Source organism: Megascapheus bottae, chromosome 1 (genome assembly GCF_031878675.1).
Source record: "Megascapheus bottae isolate mThoBot1 chromosome 1, mThoBot2.hap1, whole genome shotgun sequence".
Taxonomy (NCBI): domain Eukaryota; kingdom Metazoa; phylum Chordata; class Mammalia; order Rodentia; family Geomyidae; genus Megascapheus; species Megascapheus bottae.
Window position 1 is genome coordinate 15,380,802 of NC_143509.1, and position 11,174 is coordinate 15,391,975.

Here is an 11,174-nt window from a genome sequence, read left to right on the forward strand (position 1 = left end):
CGGCAGCCTCTTGGGCCAGGAGGGATCATGACCAGAGGTGCGCTGTCATTCCACCATGGCATAGATGAAGGGCGGATGAGATGTGGCGCCATGATTGTTGGATGAGACAGGAGATAAGGAGGCTGGTCAGAGGATTAGGCAGTTCTTGAGACCAGAGGAGGTGTCAGTGTCTGGACCTGTCAGCTGCTTTGGGGCAGTAACAGTGGACAGTCGGGGGCTCAAAGGAGACATGAGCGCCGTGTTCCCTCATGTGCAGTGGCAAGCACCAGTGGGCAGTACAGGAGAGTCCAGGTGGACTGCCACAGGCCGCAGTGTGCCCAATGGGCTGCACTTTTTAGAATTTTCCATCTGTTTGCTTCTCATGATGCCCCCATCCATCGCCTCAACACTGGTCACAGTTCACTGGTCACAGTTCAGGTCAGCCACTGCTATGGCTTCAGACTCTGGGACAATGAATCAAATTCCAATGAACCAGCAACGAAGAAGCACAAATCTATGCACAGACTCTCTGACCTTTGCTCTCAAAGGCATCTGTGGTCCTGGGATGGGAGTGAGAAGAACGGAAAAGGAAGAAAAACGGAACTGAGTATGAGGTAACCCAAGGTACCTTGAAGACCGTAAGATCGGAATCATGTACAGGAGGGCAGCTAGCATGAGGGGGCTGTGTTAGCTGAGATACTTTAAGAAAAGGATAAAATCTTTGAAGTATTAAAGACTATTCAAGTGTGATTGAGCAACCATTTCTCCCTCATGAACCCCATGGGGAAAGGACTTTGTGAAGATTAGGAATACATTTTCCTTGCTCTAAACTCTTCCTAACCAAAAGCCAATCTTAAAAGCGCTCTGGAAGTGGGTCGGGTAGGTAAATCAGATGGTGGCATCTGTCCAGGATGAGGGACTTCCTGGCTTCATGTGGAAAGGCTTGTCCTGATTCCCACCACATGTTCTGTGAGTGCCTTATTGATGCTGGTGCAGAGGCAAAGGGTTGGCAAGCCAGACGCCAGCCATGTGCCTGCCACCATGCCGCAGAATAGACAGGGCTAACCTCCGGCGACCTCTCCTTGCAGTCTTCCCGGCTGGCATCCTGCAACCGCCCTTCTTCAGTGCCCAGCAGTCCAACTCGCTCAACTATGGTGGCATCGGTATGGTCATAGGACACGAAATCACCCACGGCTTTGATGATAATGGTAAGTGCTGCTAACACCTTCACAGTTTTGATTAGGAATTAGCAGTCTATCCCCTGGACCTGACAGCTTCACGCCCGAAATTTTAGCAGCTCACAAGTCTGAGATCCAGAGAAACATGGCTCCAAGACAGCCAAGCCTGTGAGACCCTGTATCTAAAATAGTCACAAAAACAGGCTGGAGGCATGACCCAGGTGGTGGAGTGCCAGCTACCAGGCAAACAGGTGGACCCTGCATCCCAACCTTGGCACCACCACAAAAGAAATTTAAAACTGGACATAATTTATCTGTAGAAAACTCCATCTCTTGATCAGTGGGGATCAGGGGCCACCGTGTCCCCTGGCAGCCCTCTTGCTGGGGTGCACAATGCAATGAAACAGTTAGTGCTCAAACACCTACAACTCCAAAGGAGGGAAAGCAGCTCATCCGTAGAACAGAGTGTCAGGTAGGAAAGCCACAGCACGGCACAGTGGCTCCTGGAGCAGGAGGAGGACACAGCCCCGGGTGAACATCTCAGAATATCAGACTTGGTTCTTGGGGAAGGCCGGGTCTCAGGACACCAGCCAGGAGGGCCTCCCCCGAATGAGAGGACAGCGATCCGGCATCCTCTGCCCAGTTCTCCATTTGGTAGAGCTTCCTCTCCTGTCATGTGAAACTAACGGTGTTGTGTGTCCATGCCTTTGTTAGGATTTTAGAATTCTGAAAATGGAGGTCTGCAGGGATGTTTTTCTGTAGTATTTCTTTTTTTAAGATTTTATTGTTGGGGTGATGTCTAAAGGGGTTACAGTTATATTCACCGGGTACTAGGTACATTTCGGTAGTATTTCTTTCATGAGCATTTCAATGAAAGAACAAAACCAAGCTAGGGCAGAAAATGCCATGACTCCTGTTGTAATGTGTCTCCTTCACAAATAAACATTTCACAGGTAGAAATTTTAACAAGGACGGAGACCTCGTGGATTGGTGGACTCAGCAGTCAGCTGACAACTTTAAGGCCCAGTCTCAGTGCATGGTGTACCAGTACGGAAACTTCACCTGGGACCTGGCGGGCGGACAGCACGTACGTCCTAGATTGTCCAGAAAAGCCTCAGATGTGTTCAGTGAGGAGAAGGCTTGGCTTTTCTCAGCAACCCTAATAAAGGATCTTTTCTAAACAGCTCAACGGAATTAACACGCTGGGGGAAAACATCGCTGATAACGGAGGCCTTGGCCAGGCGTACAGGGTGAGTGGGGCTGTTTCATTCCCACTGGTGATGGCAATGTTGATGAGTCCTCTGTGGGCACTTCGGTAAAGCCTTTACGAGAGACTCGTGTCACAGACTTGGTGAATGAGGAATAGAAACTGGAAAGGATGTGAGAGGAAAGGAGATTGTGGATGCTCTCACCGTAAGGGTGAGCTTAATTAATGTAAGTCAAGAAGAGGAGAGACTCCGTCCTCCATACAAAGAAATGAGGTGATGCACACAAGTTGTGTTGAGAAAAGATTGTGTGCAGGGCTTCCTAAGAAAGAAAAACTATGCCTGCAGAGGGAGTATTTCTGGGCCACTGAGGCACAGCCTGAGCAAGACCTGCCAGGAGACGGAGCCTTCAAGCATGCGGATAGCCTAGGCCTTGCTGCCTCTCCCTCACCACCCCTGAGAGTGGAGGGCGCAACATCCCCTGGAGAAGTGTGAGCAGGGTGAGGCCTCGGGCCTGTGAACCCGCACAGGCCTGTAGGCCCTGCCGCAGTCCCAGCCCGCTCCCCAAAGGGGCCAGGTTCCCATACTGCAAATGCTGGCTATTTTTTTTTCCCAGATGTTAGACTTGGAGTGTTTTGCTCCCTGGGTGCTGGGAAATTTTTGTTTTCCTCTAAATTATCCAGGTTTTATTCTACATGGAGTCAAATTCCTCGCGAGTAAGTTGATCCTTGTGGCCCGCTTTTGCCGTAGTACACAGTGTCCAGGGCCAAGAGAGATGAGGAGTCCCGAGAGCCCCAGAGCCGCATCCCCTCCCCGGTCCTAAGCCCCTCTTTCCTTGAGATGTCTCATCTCTCTCTGGGGCCCCGGCTGTCTGCTTTTCTTCAACTACAGTCCTCCTGGCTCTGAGTTTCCCACCCTTTCACTGGGCCCTGAAACCACTCACAGCAGAGAGCTGGGCCAGAGGCAGGATTCCATGAGTTCACATGCAGAGAGTCCACAGATCCATGTGGAGGAGGTGAAGAAAGGGGATGTCCCTCCACCTATCACCCCTCCCCCCCCCCGACAGGACATTTGTGGTCAATCTCTTTCAGTACCTAGATACACTAAGGAGATCCACCTACAAACACAGGTTAAACAATGTGTGTGTGTGTGTGTGTGTGTGTGTGTGTGTGTGTGTGTGTGTGTGGTAGAGGAATCCAGGATAGTTAGATTTTTCAAAGGTGGTGTGTAAACCCTTAAGAATTCAGAACCATCTCTGTCATTCAAGTGGCCTAAATTCCTTCCTCCGAAGGCAAGTGAGATCCAGTTCCTCCCACCATGTCCCGGACCAGAGTGTGGCGGGTCCTTCCCCTTAGAGATACTAAGGATCTCTTACTTTTGGCAAGAGTCACTCAGGCTAAGTCTGGGAGCGTTTATTTTGTTAAGAGTAGTAACTAAGCTAAATATAGCCATGATAAATGACCGCCCCGGCAACTGGCTGCACGTGACATCTCCTGCGAGCTGACGTTCATTTAAGTCGTCTCTGATGGGCCTAAGTCACTGTGGTCGTGGAACCTATGCCAGACTCATTAGCTTCACGTGCTTTGCTGCATATTTATAAATAAATCCATGAAGTGGTATAAAAGAATGAGTCTTTTGATATAGAAGGTCCATGCTCTTTTGCATAGGTTTATACACCACGATTTAGGCAGTGCAACCATCTCTCTGTCTCCAGGCCTATCAGAATTACGTTAAAAAGCACGGGGAAGAGAAACTCCTTCCTGGGCTTGACCTGAATCACAAGCAACTGTTCTTCCTGAACTTCGCTCAGGTATGGATTGTGATGGGAAGCCTGTGGGGTTGTGATTTCACAGAGCACTGTGTGACAGTATTGTGTGACGGTGTTGTGTGACAGTGCCTTGGGGTGATCTTCATCTAGGGTTTACCACAGATTGCCAGACTGTCTCTGTGACACACGATGTGTCCTGGCTGCCATGTGTTAAGTGTTATTTGAAGAGTCTATAGCTGAAGGATGCAGAATTCACTTTAATGTTACTTTTCCTACAACCTGCTTTGCCTTTTCTATTCCGATCTCTAGGTGTGGTGTGGCACCTACCGGCCAGAGTACGCACTCAATTCCATTAAAACGGATGTGCACAGCCCAGGCAACTTCAGGTAGGTGGCTGAAGAGCAGCCAGGGTGCCACACGGTGTCTGAAAGTTTCCTAGCTCCAGCTTTATAATATAGTGTTGTGCGAGAGAGACAGAGACACACGGAGAGAGAGCCAAGGCATTCCATAACCCAGGAGGAAATGAACTCCCCCACAGATTCCCGGGTGTTTTCCTCTAGCATATCTATGTCCTGGACCCAGGTCTTGGCGGATTCCTGACTGAAAGCCAGTCAGGCACTTCTCAGAGCCCCCAGGACCATAGCTCTAGTGTCCTGAGCTTGGATCCAGAATTGAGTCAGGAGATACTCGAAGCCCTTCCCAAATTAGAACATCAAGCAGATCCATGGGTTGGAAGAGAACTGCCAGCCAACTCGTGAATTTTGATCTCTGGCAACATAAGCAGCTATTTGGCTGAATTCTGATCAGTGCTCCTTCCTCCATGAATTGTGACAGGCTACCATCCATCCACACACAGATCCATGGCACCAGCCCCAGTCAAGAGAGTCTGGAAAAAATAGTGACTGAAGTCCTTGTGGGATTTTGGGAACAGAAGGGAGCAAGTGCCCTACCTAGAAGGGGTGTGAGCATCCTACATCTGATCCAGAATACCACATAGCCCGTGTGCAAAGGAAAGAATGCACCCAGCTCATCCCCACCGAGTGAGCATGCTCCTCAGCCATTCCCTCAGACCCCACTCACGCAACAGCCGTGCTCCATGCAAGCCCACACTAACTGAGGCGAGGGACTTCCCATTACTAGAATCTTGGCAAGTTAAAAGTATAGCAGGGAACATTTATAATTCACACAAACCACCATATAATCCATTTTGTCAGCTCCCCCCACACACACATACCCCATGAAAACTTGGGTTTGTGTGACATTAATGGAATGCTTTGTACCTCTGCTCTCCCCCCTGAAGGAAGAATTAGAAATAAACTTCGCAGCAGGAAAAATTAGTCTCAACCACTACAGCAATGTTTTCTTAAAATGCATTCACTGCCTTCCTTGATGAACACAGAATCTTGAACTGTACTTTTTTATCATAAATTTATGAACTGCATAACATAGCTCTATTAGCTAGTACTCTGGGGCTTTTTGTTGCTTCTCTCCGCTATCTTTCTGACTCTATCTCACCCTCTCTCCATCTCTCTCTTTCCTTTGTGCCATCACTGGGGTGTGAACTTAGAAACTCACACTCTTGTTTAGGTTTTTTCCTCAAGGCTTGAGCCCCACCTCTTCCAACTCTCTGCTGGCTCACTGGAGATAAGTTTCATAGTTGTGTCAGGCTCACGCCTGTCATCCTAGCCACTCAGGAGGTTGAGATCTGAGGATCACAGTTCAAAGCCAGCCCGGGCACTAAAGTCTGTGAGACTCTTATCTCCAATTAACTACCAGAAAACCGGAAGTGGCACTGTGGCTCCAGGGGTAGGGCAGTATCCTTGAGCTGAAGAGCTCAGGGACAACACCCAGACCTAGAGTTCGAGTCCCATGACTGACAAAAAAAAAAAGAAAGAGTGGGGCCGGGAGTTTGGCCTAGTGGTTAAAGTGCTTGCCTAGCATGCATGAAGACCCGGGTTCGATTCCTTGGTACCACATACATAGAAAAAAGCCGGAAGTGGTGCTGAGGCTCAAGTGGTAGAGCTCTAGCCTTGAGAAAGTCCAAGGACAGTGCTCAAGCCCTGAGCTCAAGCCCAGGACTGGCAAAAAAAAAAAAAAGAAAGAGTTTCATATTGAGTTCCCAGGTTGGCTTCAAAGTTCAGTCCTCAGCTCTCAGCCTCCAGAGTAGCTAGCATCACAGTGTGAGCCACGGCGCCCGGCTACATTGCTTATTCTTATGTTGAGAATGTCAATAACTAACTTCAGCGTTAGTAGGTAGGCAAGCACAAAACAGTATTCTACACCCAATTTGAAAATTCATAAACATTTTATATAACTTTATAGAGTTATAATCACTAATATCATTTTGCTTCATAAAATGTGGGAATGTATTTGTCACACTTCATAGCTTTTGGGGTTCTGACTGGAAAGATATCTCCAGCTATTGTTCATTCATAATGAGAAAAGTGTGTTGTGCTCTTAAGAGTAAATTGTACGCCAAATTTTTGTCAAGGAAATTATTATTTTCCCTGGAGGTGAAGGGATTTCCTTGGCAAAAGGTTGAGTTTACATTTCGTTTTGCAAGCAGGCTGTTTCCTGGCTGTACAAAGCAAAACATATTTGTGCAAGAACTTTAAAAGTAACAGCCATGGAGTCGCTACTCACAAACCAGGCTTGATGTTGCATGTAAAAATATTTTCAGAGGGAGATTTATAGGCCTGTGCCCAAATAGCCACACATAGTATTACAATCAAAAGAAAACATATTCTTGATGTAAAACCAGAACCTATGGTTGGCTCATTCTGCCTTACTAAACCCATATGTACTCCTAATAAACCTTAAGACTTAGAAACTATTTCCTTTAAATATGGTAGACTTTGAATACACTAGTTAAATATGTATTTCCTTTTGGAAACTCAGTGTTTGGTTAGCTGTTCGTGGTCATATTGCAGAATGATTGTGACCTCTTTCCATTTTTACATTTTTATATCATATACTGGTTGTGCAGAAGAAAATATCATTATGAAATTTCTATACACACATACAATGTATCCAAATTAAATCTACTTCTCTCCCTCATCAATTTCAGTATGTTTCACTGTTCTATTTTCATGCAGATAAAGTTCTTTATACTGCCTTATAAAACTCATATGTCTGACAAGCTATGTAATGTTTTTCATTGCCTAATTCCAGTATTTCTGTTTGCTTGTTTTGGAAGTACTAGAGTTTGAACTCAGAGCCTTGTGCTTGCTCAGCTTGCTTGACTGACTTGAGCCATATGCATTAGCAAATTTTTGGGCTAGCCCATCTTTGAGATGTCAAGGTTTCTTCATTTACTTTAAACCTGGGCCTTGATTCCTGATATTTTATTTTACATAGAGATGGATTTTTATGTGGTCTGCACATTTTATCTTTAGCAACTGTTGACAAACTTCTCAATATCACTGAAAGTAAAGAAGGGTCTACTCACTGAACCTTCCAGGGAACCTCCAGGCCCCATGTGCCACATACCTGAGGGTCCCTCACTGACGGGAACTTTCTTTTTGTTTGTCTCCAAGGATTATCGGGACATTGCAGAACTCTCCTGAGTTTTCCAAAGCCTTTCACTGCCGCAAGAACTCCTATATGAACCCCGAGAAGAAGTGCCGTGTTTGGTGACCGTCACTGGAAGCAGCACCACTCGTGGCCAAACTCACCCACCCTACAGGCCCAGGAGCCCTCCGAGCCCAGAGCTCACGGACCCTGGCCCCTGGCGTGACGGGGGTCATCGCACAATGAGACCGCTCATTCTAGCACAGCACAGGAGGAGGGGCGTCTAAAACCATCCAGTCAGTCACTCCTGGGCCTCGGGCTCTCTGCTCACACGTGTCTTACCACTCGCCCACCACTCAGTCTGCCATCTCTTACCTTAAGCAATCTTGAGGGCAAAACGACTGTTCTTTTTTTTCTTGATTCTGCTTTATTGATAGAGACTCTTGAAACTCCTGCAGTTTTCTAAGCAACTTCTTGTTCCCTCTCTCTGTCTTTCAGAACTTGGTCTTTTTAAAGGGATTTGTAGTAACGTATAAAATTATAATTTTTATATTTAATTGTCAATTACATTTATGACTAAGGAACTGTTATCATAATCATTGACAATTGAAGTTTTAGACCAAGCGATTATGAACCAAGATCTGTAAAATGACATACAGATGAAAATTGGGGACTGTTTAAACTTATAAATCATATTGATGAAAAGCTTTAAGCACGAACTTGGAGAAGTTTTCTAGAGATGTACAATCTTTGGGGTTGACAAGGAAGATTTTCAAATTGAAGTCTTCCTCCCTGTGGTTGCAGGGACTGGCAGCTACACACGCTATGACTCTGCACAGGCCCTCTCAAGGGGGACCACCTGACAGAAGTATTTTGATTACAAATAAACTCAAGTGGTGAGCCTTCACTCACACGGCGTCTGGCTTTAGTGCACGCATTTCTGAATGGGAATGGGGGCCCTAGGGGCGGGGGAGGGCTTGCTCTGGAATTACCAGGTCACATCCACTGTGGAGCCTCCCACGAGCCTCTGGCTCTTCTGGTCTTATTGGCTACTTTAGCTTTTTCTGTTTTCTTCCGGTGCTGGGCTGAGAACCCAGGGTTCTCAGGGCCTGGGTGCTATCCTCTAGCTTTTTCACTCAAGGCTAGTACTGGACCACTACTTCTAGCTTTACAGTAGTTAATTAAAGACAAAAATTTCACAGACTTTCCTGCCTGGGCCAGTTTCCAGATCTCAGCCTCCTGAATAGCTGCGATTCCATTATCTAGTAAAGATTTTATAAAAGAGGGTCACTCACAAGTCCTCATTTTTCCTAATTAAAGAGGAAAACTAGAGTGTTTTAACCCAAACACGAAAAGCTGAAGTCACCAGGGGTGAAGGCCAGACCAGGTAACTCAGATGGGCAGCGCTGGACCATGCGCTGGGCAGTGTGGAGTCCGTCTCCGTACTGAAGGGCCTTGTGGGCTTCAGAGAAGGCAGAATAGCCATTGGTTCTGGAAGTTGAGTCCTTGCTTTTGTCCTGCTGCAGTGGACCATGGGCAATTGTTTGGGCCTTGGTTTCTCATCCATGTAAAGTAGAATGTGATTCCTGTGGTTCTCGGCAGGGTCCAGTAGTGGCTTCTTGCTCTGTCCCCTGTTAAGGACCACAGGTGGGGGAGGGGGATGATCTCAGTACATACACACACACATATGCACACACAAGCACCCCACTTCAATGCCTGAGTCCCACAAAACTACATTTTAGTGTAAGAATAGAATACAAAGTCCTCTTGAGCTCATGTCTATTGATACTGCCATTAGTATTTGACATTTAATAAGAAAAAACAGGCTTGCTAATTTTCTTAAAGGCATTTATAATTCATTTTGCCACAGACTGAGTTCTGAGTGGAAGACATCTGTTCATTTGGAAAGAACATTGCTCCATGTGTCAAAGAAGGATGCTCAGACATTTTATTCAAGTTCTAATTTCAAAAATACAAAGTAACAGCAGCAAAATTCTTCATCCTGTTGCTTTTATGCCTACTCTGCTCTGTCCCAATAATCCAACTCCAAGCTAACTCCCACCCCATTAATATCCAGATAAATATTAAGACCATATAGAGTATGCTGTCTCTATATAGTCTTATACTTTCCAGTAACTTTAAACTGAATTTTTAAATGAATTGTACAAATGATATTTTCTTGTTTTGTGAGCCCTTCTGAAGATAACTGAAGATTATGATGAGATTTGTTTTCAGATATAAAGGAAATGGTAAGCCAGGCAACAATGGCTTTAGAGCTCAGGAACAATGCCCAGGCCCAGAGTTCAAGCCCCAGGACTAAATAAATAAATAAATAAACAAACAAATAAATAAATGCGATGGTAACCAAATGTCATAGCCAGTCATAAAAGCACGTGACTTAGAAGCCAAGGATTTCCCCTCTCTCTGCTGAGGCACTGGACACTGGGAAGAAGTAACTCATGTCCTGATAGCACATTGATTGCATACTAATCTTTTCTCTAATAATATTTTCTTAGTTTTAACTCCCTTGTGCTTGCATTTCCTCTGGAACAGTGAGAAACACTCCTATCATTTTGCACCTTATTTCTGTCTTGTCTGAAAAAATAGTTTTCAGTTGTCCAGGAAATCTGAACAGAAAAACAAGCATGGCAGCCCTGCAGCCTGGCAGGGAAGCGAGACTGGAAACCCTGATGTTCGTGGTGGATTTTTATGGCCTGGAGTTTTCTTTCCACGCTTCGCAGGGCCCTGGCTTCTCTGGGTGGTGATGTCTGCCCATGCCTTGCAGCATCTCTGTTTGGAGAGCCAAAAGGGTACAAATGCAACCGAGTGCCCAATATTGGTGGCGGCTCTATAGCCCCAGAGAAACAGGGATCTAAGCACTCCAAAATATTTAGACTTGTTGAGTAGAAATGCAAAAGGGGAATGATGCTGAATAATGCATTATCATTTTCAACTTTGTCAAAATATCACTGCACAGATAAAGACTTGTAAGTGTATGTGCCAGACATTTCTCCAAAACATCTCTGGATGGGAGGATTGGAAGAGCAAGGTTCTTTTCTTGTTTGCATTTTCATCCTTTTTTAAAAATTTTTTTAGTTTTCTGAATTTATACATTTTCCATGGTGAGAAAATGTTAGGTTTTAAAAAGCATTTTTAAAGTGCTATTGTGAAGGGAGAAAGAAAGGGAAGGTGGAAGGTGAGGCGGTGACAGGCAAATGGGCCAAGAAAGAGAACTGAGTCCAGTCCACCCTGGCACCTTGGATAGATAGGACCTGGCACAGTGACTTTGGTTGGAGTGGCCCCGATCTCGGGACATTTTGTGGTTTTGACACACAGCTTCCCAGACAGAAGGGTCAAGAGAGCTGGTGGCCTTTCCTCTGACTGTTGTCCTGTGAGGGAAAAGTGGGGGCCCCATTGGGTGTGGGGGGGCATGGTCTGCTTTTCCTGGGCAGGCCAGCCAGTGCACTGACCCAACCATGCACTCCAACTCAGTGTCCCCCGACAAAGCCTCAGCACTCGCCAGACTGGACAACC

The 11,174-nt window shown here is 46.1% G+C and overlaps 1 protein-coding gene across 1 annotated transcript in view; it reads left to right on the top strand.

Annotated features, from left to right (window-relative positions):
• Mme (membrane metalloendopeptidase) overlaps positions 1 to 8,547 on the top strand; it is a 64,031-nt gene extending 55,484 nt beyond the window's left edge. Inside the window, exons 18-23 of the mRNA XM_090337926.1 lie at positions 1,068 to 1,187; positions 2,111 to 2,244; positions 2,342 to 2,407; positions 4,077 to 4,172; positions 4,440 to 4,516; positions 7,667 to 8,547. Coding sequence (XP_090194052.1) covers positions 1,068 to 1,187; positions 2,111 to 2,244; positions 2,342 to 2,407; positions 4,077 to 4,172; positions 4,440 to 4,516; positions 7,667 to 7,766 — 593 coding nt within the window. The 3' untranslated portion in view covers positions 7,767 to 8,547. The remainder of the gene's footprint in view (positions 1 to 1,067; positions 1,188 to 2,110; positions 2,245 to 2,341; positions 2,408 to 4,076; positions 4,173 to 4,439; positions 4,517 to 7,666) is intronic.
• The last annotated feature ends 2,627 nt before the right edge of the window (positions 8,548 to 11,174 follow it).